Source organism: Panthera leo, chromosome A1 (genome assembly GCF_018350215.1).
Source record: "Panthera leo isolate Ple1 chromosome A1, P.leo_Ple1_pat1.1, whole genome shotgun sequence".
NCBI lineage: Eukaryota > Metazoa > Chordata > Mammalia > Carnivora > Felidae > Panthera > Panthera leo.
This window is the reverse complement of record NC_056679.1, coordinates 109898384-109922677: the sequence shown is the minus strand read 5'-3', so window position 1 is coordinate 109922677 and position 24294 is coordinate 109898384. Positions and strand designations below refer to the sequence as shown.

General features: G+C 41.3%; 1 protein-coding gene and 1 pseudogene across 2 annotated transcripts in view; one reads left to right on the top strand and one right to left on the bottom strand.

Moving 5' to 3' along the window:
* The window catches only part of HSPA4 (heat shock protein family A (Hsp70) member 4), a 45174-nt gene extending 24781 nt beyond the window's left edge, over positions 1–20393 (bottom strand). Inside the window, exons 1-4 of one of the 2 annotated variants that reach the window (XM_042935024.1) lie at positions 20081–20393; positions 7222–7279; positions 5004–5144; positions 3029–3151 (exon numbers count right to left, since the gene is read on the bottom strand). In XM_042935024.1, the coding sequence (XP_042790958.1) occupies positions 3029–3151; positions 5004–5144; positions 7222–7279; positions 20081–20187 (429 nt within the window). In that variant the 5' untranslated portion in view covers positions 20188–20393. The remainder of the gene's footprint in view (positions 1–3028; positions 3152–5003; positions 5145–7221; positions 7280–20080) is intronic. The other variant, XM_042935033.1, reaches the window with a different exon arrangement.
* On the top strand, positions 9471–13194 carry LOC122217690 (annotated as a pseudogene).
* Positions 20394–24294: the final 3901 nt, after the last annotated feature.

Below are 24294 nucleotides of genomic sequence, written 5' to 3'. Positions count from 1 at the left end.
AGTAAGAAATTCTCTAACTAAAACACAAAATATAGTAGGAAAAAAAGAGAAAGAAAATATTATGTTTGAATAGCAATGCAGGAGGACAGATGGTAGCTATACTTGTGGTGAACATAGCATGATGTATAAACTTATCAAATCACTAAGTTTTACAACTGAAACTAATGTAACACAGCATGCCAACTAGAAGTAAAAAAAAAAAAATGTTTTAAAGATTAACCTATTTGACTCATAAAAATTCTAATGACCAAATGGGGAAAAATATTTGCAAGTCATATTATAAAAGGGTAGAGCTCATCTATCAGATGAAGAACTACAAATCAATATGTAGACCATAAACTTAAAATGAGCAAAAGATAAGAATGTTTTACAGAAAAGGAAATACAAAAGGGCTCTTAAATTGAAAAATGTTCTCAACTTCACCTAAAGAGTAAAACATTAAAATTACATACATTATTCAACTATTATGGAATTAGCTGATTCACCAATAACTCTTCTGGTGAAGCTGTGGTCAAACAAGCTCTATCACACACTACTGGTAGAAGTTTAAATTAGTAAAATTCTTTAAAGGGCAATGAAACAACAGCTGTTGAAATTACAAATACAGAGAAACTCTCTGTCGTAACAATTTTACTTCTAGGAATTTAGCCCTAGAAACAAACATCACACATGAAAAATATCTATCTGTTCAAATTTACTCACTACAATGTAACTTTTTTTAAAATTCTTTACAATTAAAAAAAAACCTGGATGTGCCTGGGTGGCTCAGTCAATTAGGCATCTGACTCTTGCTCTTGGCTGAGGTCATGATCTCACACTCTGTTGAGTTCAAGCCCCACATCAGGCTCTGTGCTGATACCTCAGAGCCTGGAGTCTGCTTCAGATTCTGTGTCTCCCTTTCTCTCTGTTCCTCTCTGCTCACACTGTCTCTCTCTCAAAAACAAATAAACATCAAAAAAAAATTTTTTTAAGGGGGTGGGGGGGGGGAGAAAAATGAAAGTAAAAAAAAATATATACAAGGGCGCCTGGGTGGCTCAGTCAGTTGGGTCTGACTCTTGATGTCGACTCATGTCAGGATCCCAGGATTGTGGGACTGACCCCCGTTTCGGGTTCCATGCTGAACATGGAGCTTGCTTGGGATTCTCTCTCTCTCTCCCTCTGCCCCTCTCCCCAACTTGTGCTCTCTCAAAATAAACATTTTAAGAAAAAGGATATATACGTATTTACTTGGGTACACAAAAACCTCTGGAAAGATCTGTAACCAAGTAATAAAACTCGTAACATCTGGGAAGAAAAAACTTCCTACTAGGTAAGCAGAGGGTGCAGAAGGGCCAATTTGATTTCTGAACAATGGGGCTACTATTACTTTTCCAAAAAATTAAAGTTTACGTTTTAACAATAATCAATTGATAAATAAAGCAAAATACACCCAGGCTCTATTTATATAGCTATTAGATATAACATGATACCAAGAGCTGGGGCAGTACCTGTGCAGAAGGGTTCACAGAGGGGCCAAAGACTGCTGTCTTTGAAAGGCCTTAGAAAGGCCTGATGAAAAGGTTAGCGCTATCCTGGCACAGAGTAACTTAACTGAGAAACAGGTCACTAAATTCAAAGAAAAATCTCCCTAAATAACAAGAGTGGCTCACTACACCTAAACTGCTTATACAACATTATTTATGCTAAATAGTTACCTTCCTTCTGGGGGTCTAGAACTTTGGTACAGGTTAGGCACAAGGTACTACCTACATAACTGACCTCCAGTTAGAAATCCGCAACTCCTAAGTTCAGGCAGAACTTCCCTAGTGTTGAGTATGTCACATGTTAACAAAACATGTTGCTGGAAGAATCAAGCACATCAAGAACCTTGCAAGTGGACTCTTGGAAGTCTGTACCTGGTTTCCTCCACACAATGCCCATGTACTTTTCCCTCTGTTGATTGTGCTTTGTTATCTTTTCACTGTAATAAATCTATGCTTGAGTATGGCTATGTGGTAAGTTCTACAAATTCTCCTGGCAAGTCACTGAAACTCAGTGTAGTCTAGAGGACCCCTAACACATGACTTAATACATCACCTCTTAACTTGATCTCAAAAGCTGGAAAAGCTACTCAGGCATTCTGCCACTGTACATAAATTTCACTTCTACACTGACCATATTTCAAGACCAAAGTTAGGGCACTAGGTGGGGGAAACAGGGACAAATGTGAAAATACAACAGTTAGTGAAAGGCAGAAAGCATCTAGGAAACACAAACACAGTGCCTGGACTGAATCTGAGCTCTTATGAGAAGAAGCACTTTTATTCTTTGCATCTCCAAAATATGGCACACAACAATAATCTATTTCTTCCTGACGAATGTCAGTTCTACTTTACTAGATAGCTAAGAACCAAGGAATCTACCAGACAACAGACTGCAGGACAAAACAGTCACCCAAGAGAGTCCTTGCTTTGCGGACCAATACACCAACATGAAGACAAAAGAGGCTACAGAGCTAAGATACCAAGATAACAAATGCAGAGTAAGGAGATTCAGTTGCAAAGCCAAGACATCCACCCAAATCCAACAGTTCCTAAGGACTCCACTGTCCTACAAGCACAAAGCTACACACAGCCAGGCTGCCATCCTAAGAGGGATATGGAAAAGACAAGATCAAAATAGCAAAAATACCGAAATGGAAATGAAGAAAATGACAACATAACTGAGAGTATTCAACTAATTCAACAAATGAGTAGCTATTGTGTGCCAGGCACTGTGCTGTATGCTAAAAGGAATCCAGGAGGAAGTGGGCTTTGAGATAAGCCTTCAAATAAGAATAGAAAAAAAAAAAAAAAAGAAGAAGAAGAATAGAGAAAACCTGAATAAAAACTATGTGACAGAAAAGAACATCAAGAAAATGTAGCCTAGTTTGATAAATTCTTAAAATAATCACAACCTAAGGCAAAAAGCAATTTTATTTGCAATTACCAAGTTTCTTTTCTGTGCTTCTTCACTCAAGTCCCCAGTAAAACAAAGGGATCAAACTCACCGAAACAACACAGTCCACAACAGGCTTCTTAAGAACACTTTCTGCTGTCTCCTTCAATTTGGACAAAAGCATGGCAGTCACTTGCTCTGTAGTAAAATTTCGCTCTTCCTCCATATATTTTACCTGCAATAAAACAACAAAAGGATCTAGGCTTATTAAAGTTTCTCATGTCCTAAAAGCCTTAAAATGAGCAATATCTAACACATCATCAATGAAACATTATCTCAAGAGGGAACAAAAACACTATTTAGGGAAGCAAAAATAACTAAAGTCACTTTTAGCTTTTTAACATGCTTGTCAAACATGAATACCTGCAGACAAGTACCATTACATAAACAATATGCAGTGACCACCAACAAAACCTAAGACAATTACCTGTGCACACGTAAACTGGTATAAATCACATGACCCACACTGCACCTCTATAAAGGGGTCTGGTGGTGGAAACTCTTGCCACATGGACTAATACGTGTTTTTACTTTGTTTACTGTGGTGACTTTATGGTCATTTCCAAAATTAGGATCCAATCTAACTGGAGGACACAGTTTTTGTCCCATTTGTTCACTGCTATAGCCAACACCCAGGACAGACCTGACCCCCATAAGTACTTCTGAATTAAAGAATTTAAAGAATTTATTCATTTAATTCAAGATACGCTACACTGCAAAAAATGTGCAACTTGGATAAGATTTGCAAACTTTAAAAGTCGAAAGACTGCCTGGGATAAGCCCCATCCCACAGGCCCATATTTCCCCAAATACAATCCATACCACAAAACAGACCTCTCTTCTTTCCACTGCTCCAAGTGAACCCGCACCCCACCTTCTCCTTACCTCTTCACTCCCCAACCCACTCCTCATATATTCTGGCTCACCATCTAGGAGTATCTCACTTTATTGCATATGAAGATGGGAAAGTACCCCTCCCTCCCCATAAGCCTCTTTCTAAGCTGCCTCTTCTTCCCCATTTGCTTCTTAGTCAATTCCTCCACTCTTGTACTTGGATCCACTTGTCCCCCGGGTCTTTTCCCTAGTCTCCTCCTCCTTTGGCTCTTACAACATTTATTACCAATGTGCCAATACCTATCCCTATTTCTTTCCTAACTATAAGCACCCTCCATTTATTCACCTCCTTTTTTTCCCTTTTTCCCCTCCCCTGTGCTCCAGATTTATCCACTACCAGCCCATTCAAACTGTTCTGAGATTATTGCCACAGATGTCCTAAGATTAGTCTTTGGTTATCAGAATTCTTCACTTCCAAATTCAACCCAATTCTCAGCTACAACAGCACAACTGACTACCTTTTTCTTATCATCCTCATCATCTCTTACATTTGAGCCTATTCCCGTGACCATGATTTCTCCAACTGGGGTGTCTCAAACACCAAATCTCCTCTTGCTAAACTGAGTTGCCTGGAAAGCTCAATCCACCCTTCTGGATTCCTCTCACCACCTCTGAGTAGAGGGAAGAGTGTGCCCATCCTATCCATCCCTGAGCCTCTCACCTCTTTTGTATGATCAGCTCACTTAATACTTCAGAGTCTTCTGGATGTCACAGAGATACCAAAAACTAATCTCCCTTTTCCCTAAAAGAACAATACCTCTTTCCAATCTAAGTCCTATTGTCAAGAGTATGACCATACATTTCATTAGTGACTTTAAAGTGTAAATTTCTTTGCTGGTATTGCAGAAAGTCATTCACTAAAATCACACTGGAAAGACTGCTCCATCAGTAAACAAGACAAGCAGCAATGGCAGTGTTAACTTCAAACCACTACCACCCATCAGTCCAACCCATAGTAACAGTGCCACCTATCACTCCCAATCAAATTCCAGGTCATTCAAAAAATGCCAAATGGTCTTTACTAGCAAAAGCTTCTCCTAAACATTTGTTAATGTTTTCACTACAACTTGAACTCAGAATAAAAGATACAAATAAAACACTGTATTCATAAGGCATCACTTTGAGAACCTTACCTTTATCCCCGTTAATCCAGTGGGCAGCTGCACAATATCATAGGCAAGGTTAGATTTTTCTGCCTCCACAAACGGATCAGAGAATGCTCGGCCATGGAATCTTTTAAACCCCTGGACTGTGTTCTTTGCATTGGAGATCACCTAAGAGAAGGAATATCAGAGTCAAAACGTAAAAAGACTAGGAGCAATTAAATTAAAAAAAAAAAAATTCAGGGATACCAGGGTGTCTCCGTCAGTTAAGAGCCTGACTCTTGATTTCAGCTCAGGTCATGATCTCACAGTTCATGGGATCGAGCCCCACATAAGGCTGTGTGCTAACAGTTTGGAGACCGCTTGGGATTCTCTCTCATCTCTCTTTGCCCCTCCTCTGCTCGCACTAATGTGTGCTGTGCTCTCTCTCAAAATACAGTTTGAAAATAAAATTCAGCAGCCTCAGACTCAATTAGCAACATTTTAACTCCACAAAGTTTCCTTCTGAGTTCCATTTTCTTCAGCATTACACCTTTCTGTATGATCTGCTCACATGTGAAGTGAGGAATAAGGGACCTGTACAGACCATAGTGGCAGGGATGGCACTAGAGCCCAGCTTGTCCTACTTCTCCATGAAGACATGTACAAAGGGATCTGTGATTCTTAAACTTCTAATCAACATTTACATAAAATGACCTTTAATTTTTAAAAATTACCATAGTCTGTGATTCAAACTTTTCAGGAGTCAATTTGGCAATATCAATTCAGAAATTCTAGTGAAAGAAACTTAAGATTACAAAAAAAAGATAACATTAAGTACACAAAAATAAATGCAAGACAGTGACCAAGTATTATTCATAATAGGAGAAAACTGGAAACTGCATGGATGGTCAATTAACAGGACAACGGGTTAAAAAAATAAAATGTATCCATATACAGTGGGTAACATTATTTTAGAAAGTTGGAAGTAAGTGTCTATATGGTATGATCTCACTTTTAGAGTGAAGGAATCATTTAAACCCTTAGAAAGCAAAAAAGGTTATACATTAAGATACTAACAGATTTCTGGATAACGATACTATGTTTCACTTCCAAATTTCTTTTACTTTTGTAAGAACCGCAGAGCTCCTCTTGTCAGCTATGTTAAAAGGCAGACAGAAGTCCTTTTACAAAACAATACGAGGCCTCCAAAACCAGGCCCTACTTCAGTAGGCTGCCAAGCAGAAACTCAGTATCACAATAACTATGTCATCCTAGAAGTAGACAGGCAGTTGAGTACAAGTTAACTATTCTCAATAATGAAAGCAAGTTTCAAAACAAAAGAACTCACTGGAATTTCAGATGGCAAGACATCCCAAACTAGTTCTCTACTTGCTATCTACTGCTTCCTAACATATATTCAACTTTTGGAAAATCAGATTATAAAACACCCAATGTGACTAAATATGTGACTAAAAATCTATTGGCTAAGCACCATTTCCATTGTCTCAGGCTTTTTTGTTGTTGTTGTTATTTTATTATTTTTTTTTTTTTTTTTAGTAACCTCTACACTCAACATGGCACGCAAACTCAAGACCCCAAGATCAAGAGTTGCATGGTCTTCCGACTAAGCCAGCCAGGGGCTTTTAAATCGGAAGCCCTGCCCAGTCCAGAAAAAAGACAGGGTGCTCCAGGCTGAACCAGAAAAAAGATCAAATATGCAACTCTTTTACAGTCATTTCAGGCCCTCAAACACAGAACTCCTGGGAGTTCTGACACTCTGGTTACTCAGAAACCAACAAAGAATATCAGGTGTAAAGTAAACTAATAAAGTAAAGTAAACTAATGTCAAGTGTGCTTCTACAAGTATGCTTTCCTTCTTTAAGAACCTTGATTAACAAGATCAAGTCTACAAACAACAATGACTCTAAGCAGGAGTAAGATGAAGACCCAAAAAGACAGACTTTAAGGAACACGTAAAATAAATGGGAATAAGTGAGCTTTGCTTAAACAAGATCTGGGCAAAATACCTCCTAGTAGCTTACATTAAACAGATTATACCGTTTATGTCATTTTAAAAAGCTATTTGCTTCTCACTCAAGCACAGGAGACTAAGATCAGACCTGTCTTTCTCAGCTGTCCACTTAGGGACTGCCATACTAGGCACGTAAAGGGCACTCCAATAACTGCTGAATGAAAAGATGGACAAAACAGAGAAGTCAGTCATTTTAGAAAAAAAAAAAAAAAAAAAAAAAAAAAAAAACTCTACCTGGCTTTTAGCTGCTGCTCCAATTGAACGATTCTTAGGACCAAAAGAAATGCAAGCCCTAGAAGAAAAAACATTTAAGCATCAAACCTTACTGCAACATTACATCCAGGCAGGATTACATCACCAGAGCAGGCAAGTTTTCTGAGTGTGAGGTTAAAAAGCCACATTTGTAAAAGCACACAATAAATCTGATTTTGCCCTCTCCATTGAGTACAACTATCCATGAGAATGGGCGGCATCTGGAGTCCTGTCATTTAGACTTTGAAGCACAAATCTGATGAGATAACCATCTGTCTCACAATACTACCAAGAGGTGGACCAGCCCATCTCCACTATTCTCTTATTCTTCAAGTCTGGGGCTCAAAATGCCAACACAAAATAATGTACCCCCTTACTAATACATCTTGCCTTTTCAAACAGCTTACAACCTCACCAAGTAGTCTATAAACCTGGAGAACTTCTGTCCTCCTATATATAGTAAAAGTTAACTTTAGTAACAATGATTATACAAACTGTTTACATTTATTACCTCATTAAATTCTCAAGAGTTCCATCTTATCCCTCTTTTATAGGAAAAGAAACTGAGTCCAAAAAGGTGAAGTAAACTTATCCGGGGTCACACACTTAAAAGCAATGAAGTGAGACTCTAGATCATTTCTCCATACCTTACACCCTACCTTGGACTCTCTCTATCTGCCCTAGACCCCTAGTTCTTCCAATTTAGAGTAACTAAGCTCTGGAGTCATATTGCCTTGGTCCAAATCTGACTATATTAAATGATCTATTGAGAATTCTTTCACTTTAATAAACTTACTAGCCCTGTGCAATCTGCCAGGAGGCTGGGCCTTTCTGTGCCTCGGTGGCCCTTTCCATCCTATAGGTTAAGAACCCCTGTGAACCGATCTCCCAGAGCAGTTGAAGGTAGCTGTGCCCTGTAGGAGTATGGCATAGCCTAGGATCTCCTCCGATATGCTCTGAACTCTAAACTCTGCAGGACTAGAATGTGCTGAATGTAGCCTCCTAGAAACAAGCTTAGCTTTTCTGCATATATATAACACTAGCCACTAAAATTTCTTTTTAAATGTCCTCATTACTACATAAATATCTCTATCACAGCCCATATTGCCCTTCAGAAAATGCTAATTATAATCTTATCCACTCCATTCACCCTCTCCACTCCAAAAAGGCCTTCTAGCCTAAGCCTAACAATGGTAAACTCACATCTTTTCTAAATGTCACCAGAGCTGAATTTCTAAGGTGTATCACACCAACACCTCAATCCCAACATAATTATAGGGCAACATTATTTATCTTCCATTGTTTCCTGCAGCCCTTTCTTCAAACCTTCATCTCCTCAAAACAAGCGCTGGGTCTTACAATAAAAAACATTAATTTTCTCAACTTCATTATATATCCTGTTGAAGGTTAATTTTCTCTTCTACCTGGAGAACTCTGAAGTGGTCTTGCTTATGATTACCTTCCAAACAAAATCAATAACCAACAAATAAAGCCCAGGTTCCTTAACTGTGGAACTTAAGACCTCTCACCAACCCAACCCCAACCCCATTTTCCACCTGCATCTCAGGCAAAGTGACCCAACACAAGTTAGTCATCCAATCCTTCTGCTTTGCTCATACCACTTTTGCCACCTGAAATGCCTTGGCCCTTCTATATGCATCTCACTCATTCTCCAGAAGCATCACCCACTCTGTCTGTGAATCCTTCCCAATGTCCTTCAAGTAAAACTTAATCTTATTTCTACCTCTTAAAACTTACCAGAATTGGGTTAAAACTTGCTGGACTTTGGGCTATGCAATACAGAACACCTCCACCTCAAAAAATGTTCTATTACACAGAGCTGCCGTAGGTAATGTTCTCGAAGTCAGTTAACATTTTTACCTACTTTTAAAATCTACATCTGCTTTAACAGTAAATATATGGTTTTATTTTGAAATTTAACTTATAAACCTTTAAATATTTGACTAATCAGGAATTTTTCTTGTATGTGGTTTGAGGCAGGGATCTAAAATTTTTGGGGTGCCTGGGTGGCTCAGTCAGTTAAGCGTCCAACTTGGCCTCAGGTCATGATCTCACAGTTTGTGGGTTCAAGCCCCGCATAGGGCTCTATGCTGACAACTCAGAGCCTGGAGCCTGCTTTGGATTCTGTGTCTCCCTCTCTCTCTGCCCCTCCTCTGCTTGTGCTTGGTCTCTCTCTCTCTTTCAAAAGTAAATAAAGGTTAAAAAAAATTAAAGAAAAAAAAACTGTTTTGCACATCTTGAAAAGCTAAATAAAAGTTGGTTTCAGTTCAAATTACAGTTGACCCTTGAACAACAATGGTTTGAACTTTGGGTATTTTGTGATACAGTACAGTACTATAAATGTATTTTCTCATTATTTTCTTACTGACAATTCTTTTCTCTAGCTTACCTTGTTCTAAGATACAAAATATAAGACATATAGTGCGTAAAATGTGTTGACTGTTCTTCAGTAATGCTGCCAATCAACAGTAGACTATTAATAGTTAAGTTTTTGATTAGTCAAGTTACAAGGAGATTTTTGACTATGCAAAGGATTGTCACCCCTAACCCCTAAAACTGTTCAAGAGTCAGCTGTATTCATCCTTTTTTGGCTCATACATACACACACTACTGTTACAACTTCTTACAGAACAATCAAATGTCACTATTGGAATGTCAATCTTCACCACATGATACAGCACTAACACCTCAAACAAGGCATAACTCCTGCAAGTATGTGGAAAGTCCACATTTTCCTTAGCATATCATAGAAAATCATCAATATCCTATCACTACAAAGCAAATTACACTCCACAAAGTTCTTTAATAGTAAGCCCATTGCACTAAAGAAAGAAATCCTTAGGTTTTCCACCTTGCCATCAACTTTATTGGTTTGAATACAAGCACAGTAAGAAGAGTTCAGACTCTAGAATCCATATAATCATTATGGATCTGTCCAAATCCCTTCTCGGCCGTTCTAGCTGCATGACCTCTCTGCCGCTTAATATCTCTGAAATTCTATCTGCTCGTCTCCAAAATGGGGAAGTTAGGGCATCAGCCTTAACAGCTGAGGAGAGCAGGAGAAGGTCACTATGGCAGAAGACGGCTCCTTCTCCTACCAAAAGCAAAGATGACTCTGCCGAGAAGTCCCAGGATCATTCTAAAGATAAAAGGGCCACCAAGTAGTCTAGCGAGAATGATCACCGCAGGAATAAAGCTTGGAAGAGATGCAGTGCTTCCATGCTTCCTCTGGTGGCACCAATACCAGGTCGTGGTCCAGCTCTACCACCAGCACAGGTGTGAGCAGAGGCCCTTGCTCCTCTTTAGCATCTAGCTGCTGGGGAAGTTCCAGCGTGCCCTACAGCTCCAGCTCCAGCAGCTCCTCTGGCTCACAGAGTCCTAGGCATGGACACAATAGACGGTGCTCCCACTTGAAATCCAAACCACCCAAAAGAGGTGAAAAGGAAAGGAAAAAGCAGAGTCCTTCCCCTAAACCAACCCAAGTGCACATCAGAAGGCTCACTAGGAACGTGAGCACGGACCACATCATGGAGACATTGTCCACCTCTGGGAAAACTTAAATGATTAACGTGCTTGTTTCTACAACCTCTACATCCTTTCTAGGATGCACCCCCATCTGTCTACAGGCTAAGCGTCTATGGAGTCTGAGAATCCAGATGAACGAGGTGTTGGACAAAGGACAAATCAATGGTCAAGAGATCACTGGCACAGCTGTGCTGGCTCCCTGGCCTAGGCCGCCCCCAGGTGATTCAGCCCTCCCAGAAGAATGCAGCCACCCCCGACCATGTGGTGCCAGTCACCCCCACAGATAAAAAGACAGAGTTCCCTGAGGCGCAGGCCTCCCCGTGTGTCGGGGATGTCACCCCCCTGGTGGCTGCTGTGGCCACAGGAGCTGCTCCAGCTCCAACTCCTCCCGATAAATAGGGCCACCGAACCTCTGCGCCGTGACTTCTATCCCATCCACTTCAGTTCTGTCACTTTTCTAAGCAAAACAGGATTGGTAGGGAGCAAAGAAATTCCTTATTCAAGGTTGGCCCAAACAAAAGCAACTGAGACATTTCCTCTGACAGCAGAGTTCCAGTTGCAGGAGTATTACTGGTTTGGGGTTGTGCCCATAAAGATGCTCTCCAGTTTTCAGGAGCTCATGAGAGAGTCACTTTAGTGGCAAAGCCATCAAGGACAAGCAGGGTAGCAGTGCGGCCCCAGCCTGGGGGTATGATTTTCATTTCCACAAATGACGGAGGTCTAATCTGGTGGCCTGGTCATGCCCTTGCTTACTGGTCTGCAGGATCTCTCAGGAAGGAACGCACTTTTGAGCAGCTGCTGTTTCCACTAGCCTGGCCCTGCTCCCCTGCTCCAGTCCTCTTCCAACGTCTAGGGTCAAACACTCCGTGTTAGTTCCCGAAAATGGTTCTATTTTTACATGTACTCATGCACACACACCCACATCCCAGGTCTGCATTTCTCTCTGAAATTGGTGAACAAGTTGAGAGCCAGCTCTGCAGAGTCATAACTGCACGGACCCCTCTATTGCAGCTGTTATTCATGGGGGGGTCTTTTGCAGGTTACCTTGGCAATATGTACAGTACTTTTTGGCTTTTATTATACAGTCAGTACTGTAAATTTTGTTTTTGAGTTTTATAACTTGTAGCATTTGGGGCACTGTGGTGTTTATACTTTACTGTGCAGAGTGAAAGGAATGGGTTGAATAAACCTGGGATTAGAATGCAGATCGGAAAAAAAATGAATAAAATGGGGAAAATTACAGCACCTACCTCATACCTGTTACCAAGATTAAATGTGGTGATCCACTTTTAAAGGGCTTATATCAGAGAATGGTACATTATAAATAATATTAGCTATTATTATAGCTCCAGTGAAGCCCTGCTTTGAGTTTCATTTAAAAATATACAAACTAATTTGCTATAAAAGTTCTGCTTCACCTTCTCAAGCTATCCATTAAAATCCAGTCAGCCATCTTCAAAATCATCTACCTAGGAGGAATAAAAAGCCCTACTTCCATTCAAAAAGAACAAATGAATGGGGGTCAATATGCCAAACAGCACAAATCGAAGGATTTTAAAAATAAAAGCTTATGCCAAGTAACCTAATATTCACATGTGAAGAAAGCCCCAAGAGACTAAGTCAAATATTAGGGCCTGTTCGAGAACCTAGTCCAGTACTTTCTAATTAGTGTAAGCTTATTGCAGAAAATTAGAAAACAAAGTACAGCAAAGAAAATAAACATCTGTAAATCCACAACCACCATCCCCACCAGGAATGGCCACTATTAGCATTTAATTAAATACTCCTACGGAATTCTAATAAATATAATAGGTCCTAAAAACACATAAGCTGAAATTCAGTTTGTTTCTCCTCAACACACCATCTGAACAACATTCAGGGGCCGAATCACCCCACTAGGATTTTTACATGGAACAAGGATAGAACAAGCTATTAAAAAGAAACATATCTACCACTCCCCACTCAACCAGGAACTTCCAAAATTTGCACAGAGCCTGCACCCAATCTTTATCTATGGCAAGAAGCCTCTCCTTCAGCCGAAAAGGTCAAGCTCCCACACCTTTCATATGCCAGGCAGTGTACTAAGCACTCTGCACTTGATTTTCCCAGGTACTCGGAGAAAAGAACTATTATTGACCCAATTTTATAAAAGAAGTTAGTGCGCCCTGAAACATAACTGGTAAATATCAGCATCTAAGATTCAAAATCCGTACCACCAGGCTCCAAGTCCCATATATATCTGCTTCTCATACTGCCTACCAAAACCCTTAAATTTATTCCCACTTCTAAACCTTCACTTAGACCATCCCAATCCTTTCCTCCATGTGTTTTAATCCTATGTGCTCAAGCCCCATCCCTGCCTTTCCTCATCACTCCATCCCCCAGGCATGCAACCTCTCCTCTGCATTGATAGCTTAAGTCTGTACTTAATAACCTGTCCACAACTGTTCTTACTCTCTTATGCTATTTACTACTGCTTTATCTCATTCGTGTTTCCACCTAGAATGGTTACACCTCTAGGCAGCAGGAATCTTTATCTTGTACTTCCTCTCTATGCCACACAACTCCAAGTCAATGCTACTAAAAACAGAGACTTGGCTACTTGACTGACATTACTTTTCCTCCACTCCCAATTACAGGTTGCTTTACATGAAATTAATTCAAATTAAGTTCAAGACTCCCCTGTTCTAATAGTTAAGTCCTAGAAATAACCGTCTTTTTTTAGGCCAGAGAATAACATCATTCTCCCCTTCCTGGGTAAGAAACACTACTGACCAAATATTTATGCACATTCTAATGGGATGTTATGAACAGCTGCAATCAACACAGATCCTTAAAAGGCAGTTTCATGTTTATAAGAATGTGTAGAACTGCTCAGGATATTAAAACAGCTGTTGCTCTAATTCGCTTTCTTAACCAATATGAGAAAATGAATTTATCAACAGAATCCATAATAGTCTTCAGACTATCAAATGATAGATTTAAGCAAAAGCATCATGGAAGAGATTAATCAGACTATCCTCTGCTTACTTATCTACCCTCTGCTACTATCCTTCTATCCTCTGCTACTGCTTATCCTCTTACCCCTGAACTAGGAAGTACCTCCAAAATTAACATCTAACAGACCAAACAGCTCATACTTAAACGATACACTACTCTCAAAGCACATCAAATTCTTTTTCTTAATGTATTTTTTTAAAGTTTATTTTTGAAAGAGAAAGAGAAAGAGAGAGAGAGAGAGACAGAGACAGAGAAAACTCAAGCAGGGGAGGAGCAGAGAGGAAGGACAGAGGATCCGAAGGAGGCTCTGTGCTGAGAGAGAGCCCGATACGGGGCTCAAACTCACCATGAGATCATGACCTGAGCAAGATTATGACCTGAGCTGAAGTCGAAGAGTCAACCAACTGAGCCACCCAGGCACCCCTTTTCTTTTTTAAGTAAAGTCCACACCCAGTGTGAAGCCCAAAGTGGAGCTTAACCTCATGAGCCTGAGATAAAGACCTGAGCAAGATCAAGAGTCAGACAAGTAACCTACTGAGCTACCCAGGAGCCCCCAGCACAGCAAATTCTTGAGGCATTAAGATTTGCACATTAAAAGCTGCAAATTATGAACCCTTAAGGCAAACTTCAATAGCTTCATTTTATTATCCTAACATAATCCACTAATGAATAGGATTAATTAAAAAAATACAAAAAGGTAGTAACAGCAATACTAGAAAATACTTGGCAATATTTACTGTGTCTGGCTTTATCTTAAAAACTTTGGGTAGTTTTGACTCATTACAATCCACACAATTCCAGTGAGAGAAATCACTTATCTTCCTGTTACAAATTAATCCTTTATATTTGTGTAAAGTATCCTGGCAGCAGTACTTTAAGCATATACAGCTGACCCCTGAACACAGGTTTGAAATGTGTGGGTCCAGTTATGCATGGATTTTTTGATACAATACAGTGGTATAAATGTATTTCCTCTATGATCTTAGTAAGATTTTCTTTTGCCTAACTTACTTTAAATAGAACATATATACAAAATTAAGTGTTAATCGACCATTTACGTTATCAGTAAGGCTTCTGGTCAACAGTAGGCTACTAGTAGTGAAGTTATTGGAATCTTTTTTGACATACAGATTTTCGACTGCACAGAAGTCAGCACCCCTGAACCCCACACTGATATACAGCGTCAACTGCATATTCTATGCCCCAGCGATTTCACATCTGGAACTCTATCCAACAGAAATAGAAGTACAGGAGCGCCTGGGTAGGTCAATTGGTTGAGCGTCCGACTGTTGATTTCAGCTCAGGTCCTGATCTGAGGGTGGTTACATTGAGCCCAAAGTCCAGCTCAGCGCAGAGCACAAAGACTGCTTGGGATTCTCTCTCCCCTCTCTTTGCCCCTACCCCACTAGCGCGCTCTCTCAATCTCTCTCTCTCTCTCTCTCTCCCTCCCTCCCTCCCTCTCAAAATAAATAATTTTTTTTTATAATTACACATTTAAGAAAGTAGATTCCTATCTATGGATGTCTAAAATATATGTGTAGAAATTTTACAAAATATAGTATGATCCTATTTATTTAAACACACCCACTCCCCTATGTATATTTATAGAAGTCTGGAAAAAGGTATACAAGGATACACAACAAATAACAAATAATGAGAAGGACAAGAAACTTCAGCACCATAGTGTTTTTTTGTTACAACAAACATGTATCTTGTTAAGTCAAGAAAAAAAAATGTTTTAATGTAGAAAACCCAATTCAGGGGTGCCTGGGTAGCTCAGTTGGTTAAGTGCTGACTTCGGCTCAGGTCATGATCTCACAATTCATGGGTTCGAGCCCCACCTTGGGCTCTGTGCTGACAGCTCAGAGCCTGGTGCCTGTTTAGGATTCTGTGTCTCCCTCTGCCCCTCCCCCACTCGCTCCTTTCTCTCAAAAATAAACATTAAAAAAAAATTTTTTTTTTAATTTAGAACCTAATGGCATAAAGTTCCTGTCAAATAGTCTACCCACTTTGAATACAAAATTGTATTTTAGCTCATTAGTGATTCTAAGGAACTATTTTCATGATTTCTGCAATTCAACATAAGAGGGTAAATGGAATAAGCAGTCTGAACTTTAGTTAACAAAATAACTTGCCTTTTCTTTGAATCCAAAAGATCCAAGATCCACCTGTTATAATTAGCTCTACATAACATGCAAAAACAAGAACTTCATAGGAATACTTTCCTCGCACAAGTATCAATTATTGATCTCCCAGTTAACCAGAAAATACATACTTTCAGCTTTTGCTCTCTCAAAGGCAGCTAATAATAGACAATTTGGTCTCTTCAAATTTCTAATATTTCTAATGTTTTATTAGGAACTAGGGCCACAAAAAAGGGTCATATAAACAATTCACACAAAGAAATTATTTCATAAGTAATTCATTTTTCTATCCTATACACTGTTCTTTTTGGAAAGTATAGCCCAATTCTTTCGTAATGTTTGGCACTCCAGTAACATTTTCTTTCCAGAGCTTTAAGGTTGTACCCTTTCTACTGTAATAATCCCACTAAATATAAAAATAAGCTTTTCATCTTATTCCAAAGCCTATGATCAACATCAACTTGGATGCTCCTAATTTAAAACTCCAAAATTTATCTCAAAGCCACCCACACTGCCCCCCGCATGATACTACACTAGTGGAGAGCAACATCAACTCCCCCATGGAATAATATTGCAATAACCTAAGTAACACCCTGCTTCTTCTCTTCCCCTTCTCAGATAAATCCATTCTCCACAAAAAAAAGGCAATCATACTTTTAAAATTTAAAATCTGTCAACTCCTACTGCACCTAAATAAAAACCCTTTAACATGATTTACAAAGTCCTGCCTCACTCCAATCCATCTATCTCACAACATTCTCTCAAACGGCTCAAGAGTAGTTATGATCTTCTCAGGCAAGTGTACCAAGCTCTTTTAAATGCTTCAGGTCTTCATCACTTGTTCTGGATCAGCTCCTGGATCAGCTCTTCCTTACACCCACCCACCACCTCCATGTAAATTTCTACTCATCCTCCAGGGCCTAACTTACATTGCACTTCTTTAAGAGTATCTTCCATCCCCACCACACATCCAATTTAAATTAGGTGTCCCCACCCAGGCCTCATCATCATATTCTATACTTTCCTTTCTAGACCTTTACCACAGTTAGTAGTGACTTGTTTGTTTAGCATCTGTTTTTTTCCCCATCGCCCATGCCCATGATGGCAGGATCCTATTTATTTGTCCAGAGTACCTCCAGGGCTTAGCACAATAGCTGACATATAGGAAGAACTCAATATTTCCTAAAATTTAGAAAACCTGGGGCACCTGGGTGGCTCAGTCAGTTGGGTGTCCGACTTTGGCTCAGGTCATGATCTCACTGCTCATGGGTCCAAGCCCCACGTCAGGTTCTGTGCTGACCGCTTGGAGCCTGAAGCCTGCTTCGGATTCTGTGTCTTCCCCTCTCTCTGCCCCTCCCATGCTGGTGCTCTGTCTCCCTGTCTCTCAATAATGAATAAATGTTAAATTTTTTTTTTTTTTTTTTTTTTTTAATTTAGAAAGCCTGTATTTGGTGGAAAAGCAAGAGTCTCTTCTGGACAAAAGTCAACTGGATCCTCCAAAAACGGATTCCAAATACTGTTACACCTACAATTTGAAATGAGGTAATTCCAAAATAGCCAACTCTCCAAAAATTGCATCTCATTTCCACTATCACATTAAAGCAAACCTACATCATACTCTCTGTGTGCCTGAGACAAAAATCCATTTTTCCATAACTACTATAATAAAAAAAAAAAAAAAAAAAAAAAAATCAACCTTTCCACTCCCACCTTCTACTTTGGGACACCAAGAAAGAACTTTAAGCTAAGCAAAATCCCAGTTCAAAACGTATGATATCCCTAGAAGTTCCTGGAAAATATAAAATATGGGGAAAACATATAAAAAAAAATCATTCAAGGGGTGCCTGGGTGGCTCAGTCTGTTAATCGTCCAACTTCGGCTCAGGTCACAATCTCACAGTTTGTGGTTCGAACCCCGTGTCAGGCTCTGTGCTGACAGTTCAGAGCCTGGAACCTGCTTTGGATTCTGTGTCTCCTTCTCTCTCTGCCCCTCCCTGCTTGCACTCTCTCTCTCACTCTCAAAAATAAACTTTAAAAAAAAATTTTTTTTCAATTGCTCAAAAGTATCTAGACAGTATTTTATCACAGTTACATGATGTATCTGGTCACCCATCACCTAGTCTTTGAGGCAAAATTAATTCCAATTTGGAAAGACTAATCTTTTTTCTTTGTTTTTTTTTATTCTCAACTTCATTAACATACACTATAGTCTTGGCTTCAGGAGTAGAACCCAGGAATTCATCTCTTACACATAACCCAGTGCTCAAACCAAAAAGGGCCCCCCTTAATGCCCATCACCCATTTAACCCATCCCCCCACCCACACCACATCAGCCCTCAGTTTGTTTAATCTTTTTTTTTTCTTAAAGCAACGCTTTTCATTCCAAACAATGGAATTCATGGTAAAACTGTTGTAGCTGTTGTCTTTTTTTTTTTTTAATTTAAAAAAAAATAAAAAAAAAAAAAAGCCTAAGATAACAGTCTGAAAGAAAATTCAGGAACACTATTTGTTCCAATATAGGGAATTCTCCCTGGAGAGAAATCATGTTCAAAACTAGGCAAGAAAGGACCAAAAAGTTAAAAATGTGACTCAGTGCACTATCTTTACAAATGAAGAAAACTTGGATCTAGAGAAGACAGTATCAAATAGAAAACTGATGCTTAAATAGTCAAAAACAAAAACTTCAATGCCTTGGGAAGAAAACTACACGGTATCTTTCCTGGAATGACAAATTAAAACATAAAAACCACTGTTAAAAACTGTAAAAATAGGAAGGAGTCTGACAACTAATGAATACAGGATTTCTTTTTGGAGGGATGAAAATGTTTTAAAATTGATTGTGGGGACAAACGGCACAGTTTTGGGACTACACTAAAAACGATCAAACTGTACACTTTAAGTGAGCTGACTGTACCATACGTGGGTTATACCTCAATAAAGCTGTTATAAACTATGAACAAATAGAGAAAGGGCTATCAAACCACATTTTAGCACCTGGGACGGGTTTTCAGGCAAGTGCCTGGTCTAGATAAAACAAGGGGCAGAAACTGGTCAGGTGGAAGTGTGAGCCCCTGGGCAGCAAAGATCAGACTAGTGGACAGAGCAATCTAGTTTGGCTACCAATCTGCTGAAAGGTGACAAAAGTTAGGGTGAAAAATCGGCCTTGGAACAGAAGCCCTCGAAGGGCCACCTGGCAAATAAGATAACCTAGAAAATAATAGGCTTCTTAAAAGATTTTGTCCCAGAAGAAAACAATGGATTGAAAAGTATCTCTACGGTCAACAAGCAGGCTCTTTAACCAAGGAAAGACCTGAGTGAGTAAGGATTTTTTAGAGCTGTGTCTATACTGGTCCCATAACTTACTATAGATTCTAAAAGTCAAAGTGAACCCCTGAGTCATTCATTAACAATTGCGGCCAACACCCTGGTTGGAATGCATTAACTGTGAAAGTGGAACGCTGTTAGGTGTGGATGCGCACAGAATGAAAGAGAATGACCCAACATAGTTCCATATACTAAAACGAAGTGAAAAACCAATGCGAATGTAGAAGCATCAAGAAGACACTGATTTTAAGTACTTTCAGGCCGCTGTCGGCTCCAACCAGAGCCCGAGCCTCTGGTGCCCCGGCTCCCTCTCTTCCGGGTGCTGCCCCGCCCCCACTCACGTGGGATTCTGGCTGCTCCATCTTCAGACGGCCGGCAGACACCGGATCCCGTATAATTCAGCTAACTTTTATTAGGCGCCTGCTGTTTGCCAAGCTCCGAACTCTGTGGCGGGCTCAAGATAAGCTACTACGCCCTGGGCCTGCCTCTGCCCTCTAAAGGAAGAACTCGGTCCACCATACATCCCAAGCCTGCCTCCCCTCCAGGTCCTACCCATACCCTCCGCTGGTACGAGTACCCACTCATAGCCTTCGCTCAACCGGCAGGCCAGTGGAAAAAGGCCTCGCCGCTGGCGCAGACACTCACGGCCAGCCGCGGCCACTGTGACCTGACACCCAGTGGGAGTTCCTTACCCACCGGGGCCTCGGTTCGAAACGGAGGTGATTCCCCGGCCCGCGTTTCCCAAGGCGCGAAGGTCTCCGACCAGAGCAGGCGCTACCTCCCACCCACCCCCTCTCCGTGCACGCGGCCGGACCGGCCCACACTCACGGCGTGCAGCGGTCGCTGTACTCGTTAGCGATCGTCTCGATGCCGCCGGCGCGGGCCACAGCGACGTAGCAGCTCTGGAAGCCCAGGTCTATGCCCACCACCGACATGGCGCCGGCTACAGTTCGGGCTCGAGCCCAGGTCCGGCCAGCGAAACAGGACACGGACCCCGGCGGGGCTGGCGCGTGGAGAGCGAGCCGCGTGGGCCAGGGGATGGGGACTCGCGGGAGACGGGAGGGTGCCCTCGCGAGCGCCTAGATGTGGGAAGGAAGCCGCAGCAGAGAGCGCTGCTCAGGCCGGCTCCGGCTCAGCGGCCGCAGAGGAGGGCGCCGGTAGCGGGGGCGGAGAAGATCTCGAAAGATCTCGTCGCGACGAGAGTAAAGCTGTAGCGCGAGAACTGCGAAGGAAAGGAATGTTCTCGCGAGACGCCGGCTCAGACGCCTTTCCTTCTGAGGTTCCGCCCCCAATTGCGACAAGCGGACGTCACGTCCAGGCACGAGAACCTCGGAAGGGTCAGAGCGGTGGAAAGATGCTTGGGAAGCCAATTGCGACTGCGCACGGAACCCGCCGCAGCGACTCCCCACGGTGGCAAAGAGCACTGGGCACCTCCCCTTCCAGAAGAAAGTAGGAGGGCCGGCATGGGGCAAAATACTGAGGAGGCGCCGTTGGTCTACTTCCGCCGTTTTTCTTTATCAAAGAAGCTTCCGGTTGTGGGACGTGTTGCGCCCCCAAATGGGAGCGCAAACTAATCTTCGAAATCCAGAGAGCCTTCTCTGCTCCCCTCGGTGTAGGTCAGTCGATAGAGGACACGGACGCCCTTGAAATGCGGCCCTGAGCAGGGCCTTGGGCAGGGGCTCTGTTGAAGTCCAGGACCGCGCCCTGTCCGGCGAAGGGCAGGAATCCTCTTAGTCCCACCGCGGTGGTTTTTTCACTCAGCCGTGCCTCACCATTCTGTAGGAACCTACGTGACTTAAATCTTGAAATCTCCAGCACATTCCCAAGCACCTGTCCTGAGCTAAATGCGAGGGACACGGATGAATGACACGCTACCTAGGTCCGTTCAGACCAGCTACTAAATGACAGGATTAGTCGAGGCTAAGGAATCTCACTTTAGAGCCCCTCATTTCCGCAGTGTATCAGATTGAGGACGGGAAGCCAGCGTGCCATCGGAAACCAACCCTGTACAATAAGCATTTCTGATGAATTGATTGAAGAGATCTCAGCAGTGGAATCTGGACCTCCAAGTCTTCAGTAATGTGTTGTGATTTTTTTTGTCAATATTTATTTCATGTCTTTTCCTTAAGGGTGTTAAGTGTGTAATCTTTCAAACCGCCCCCCCCCCAAACCTGAATCCAAAACTGGTCACAAGGATAACCAAAAAAAGTAAAAGGGATGGAAGTGGAAATTGTTATGCACAAAGTGGTGGAGACTAGGACTTTGCAGAAAAGCAAAAGTCTGCTTTCAAGTTGTTAACAAAAAAACAAAAACAGCAATAGAGTCTGGGTTGCTGAGAACTACAAGAATTTCTGTATTGTTGGAACCTAGCCTGAGTAGAAGATCTCAATCTCAAAGCTAGAACAATTGGACCATTTAATGAATGAGCCAAGAAGAAAGTACATTTTCTCAAATCTGCACCCCACACACACACGCACACCTCAGTCTCCTGGAGCCATGCCCAAAGGCCAGATTGTTTGCCTTTACACTTGCAAATTGCCGCACAGTTCTTACGTTTTAGCTAAACCAAATGGGCTTTGTCTTTAAAAACTAGTACTGTGGGAGCGCCTGGGTGGCTCCCTCGGTTGAGCGCCCGACTTCGGCTCCCGTCATGGTCTCGCTGCCTGTGGCTTCCAGCCTGGCGTTGGGCTCTGTGTTGACAGCTTGAAACCTGGAGCCTGCTTCGGATTCTGTGTTTCCCTCTCTCTCTGCCCCTTCCCCAGCTCACACTCTGTCTCTCTATCTCTCAAAAATAAATGAGCATTAAAAAAATTTTTTTAAATAAAAACAAGTACTGGGTGCTACCTGGGGTGGGAGGTTGAAGTAGTGGGTAATGGGAGCGGAAGCAGCAAGTTGTTTTTTTTTTTTTAAGTTTATTTATTTATTTTGAGAGAGAGAGAGAGAGAGAGAGCAGAGGAGGGGCAGGGAGGAGAGACAGGATCCGAAGCAGGCTCTGTACTGTCAGCACAGAACCCAATGGCTGGATCCCACAAAAGGTGAGATCATGACCTGAGCCACCCAGGCAACCTAGAAAAAGCCTTTCAACAAAGAGCAGAGATGAACAGATACTCTACACCCACGTTCATAGCATTATTCACAATAAGCCAAAAGGTGAAAACAAACCAAATAACCACTGATGGAGCAATGGATATTTAACATGGTGTATGCATGCAATGGGATATTATTTAGCCGTAAAAAGGAACAAAACTGTATTATATGTTACAACATGAATGAACTTTAAAAAACATTATGCCAGGGGCACCTGGGTGGCTCTCATTCGGTTGAGCATCCGACTTCGGCTCAGATCATGATCTCACAGTTTGTGGGTTTGAGCCCTGCATCTGGCTCTGTGCTGACACCTCAGAGCCTGGAGCCTGCTTAAGATTGTGTCTCCCTCTCTCTCTGCCCCTCCCCAACTCGTGCTCTGTCTCTCTCTCTCTCTCTCTCAAAAATAAAAACGTTAAAAAAAAATTTTTTTTTAACATTATGCCAAAAGAGGTAAATATGAAGCATCCTCACATTATAATTGCCTTTTATGAAGAGAGACTAACTTGGCATTCTTGTCCAGATGATGAAGCTCAATAATTGTTTGTGTTGCTTCTCATATGTATTTATATTGGAATGAATGTTGAAATAACATTCTAGTGAAAATCAAGTTTGGTATGTTTATTTTGAAGTAGTATTGGGGGAGTTGTTGATTTTTTTGCATCTATAGCACTGGTACTTTGAATAAAAGCTTTCAGTAGTTGCTTCCTTCATCAGAGAAGAATCCTTGAGACGGGTATACTTACTTTCCCCTGCATTAGAGAACATGTTTTCTAAATGTTGGGTGAAATCTTCATAGTTGTTACTCAATCAGAATTTGTGTTTAACTCCTATATGTCTAAGGACCATTCTGGAGTTTTTTGTGTGTATACTTAAAATACATAGGTAAATGGTTTTCTTTCTTCTTCTTCTTTTTTTTAACATTTTCCAAAATAAAAACAGCCCTTTATAACCATGAAAAGTAAAATAGAATAAAAAATATGCCAAGTAAAAGAAGCCAGACATGAAAGGACAAATTTTGTATGATTCAATTTATATGAGAAAACTAGAGGCTGTATTCAGAAAAACAACTTGAACAATGGAAACCTACGTAAGGTAAAAGGGCCCACAGTGACCCCAGGCTGAATACAAACATGTCCTTTAGGGGACCCACATCAAAATATCCATAAGCCCTAGCTGACCAATAGGTTACTTATACCTGGGCACAAGTACCAGAAAAGGAAAATTCTACATGTTCTCATGCCTCCTTATCTTCCCATTTTAACTATAGCCCTCCACCCCCACTGCCTTTTGGCAGATAGTCTCTGCTTTGCTGTCCTGCCCACCACTTCCCTTGCAGTGTATTCAATAAACTTCTATCTCCTTTGCTCTGCCTTGGGTGAATTCTTTCACCGACCATGCCACAGGCCTCTTCCTGAGCAGGTTGCCCCACATTTGGTGGCCCCAATCCAATCAGGACACCCCTCAAAAACCAAAATAGGCAAATTCATAGAAACAAAATAGAATAATGGTTAGCAAGGGCTTGTGATTAGGGGGGAATGGAGAGTTACTGTTTAATGGGTACAAAGTTTCAGTTTGGGATGGTGAAAAGTTCTGTTGATGGGTGTAGCCACACAACAATGCAAATATACTTAATGCTACTTTTTGGCATTTGTATTTGTATACTTTGTATACAAAATTTGTATACAAAGATTTGTATACTTTAAGATGGTTAAAATGTTAGTTTTATGTTTTGTGTATTTTACCACCATAAAAAGTAAAAACAACAAAAAAAGGTTGACCTTGGGGAGTTTGGGTGGTTCAGTCAGTTAAGCATCTGACTTTGGCTCAGGTCATGATCTCACAGTTTGTAAGTCTGAGCCCAAGCATCAGGCTCTGTGCTGACAGCTCAGAGCCTGGAGCCCGCTTCAGATTCTGTGTCTCCCTCTCTCTCTCTCTGCCCCTCCCCCACTCGCTAT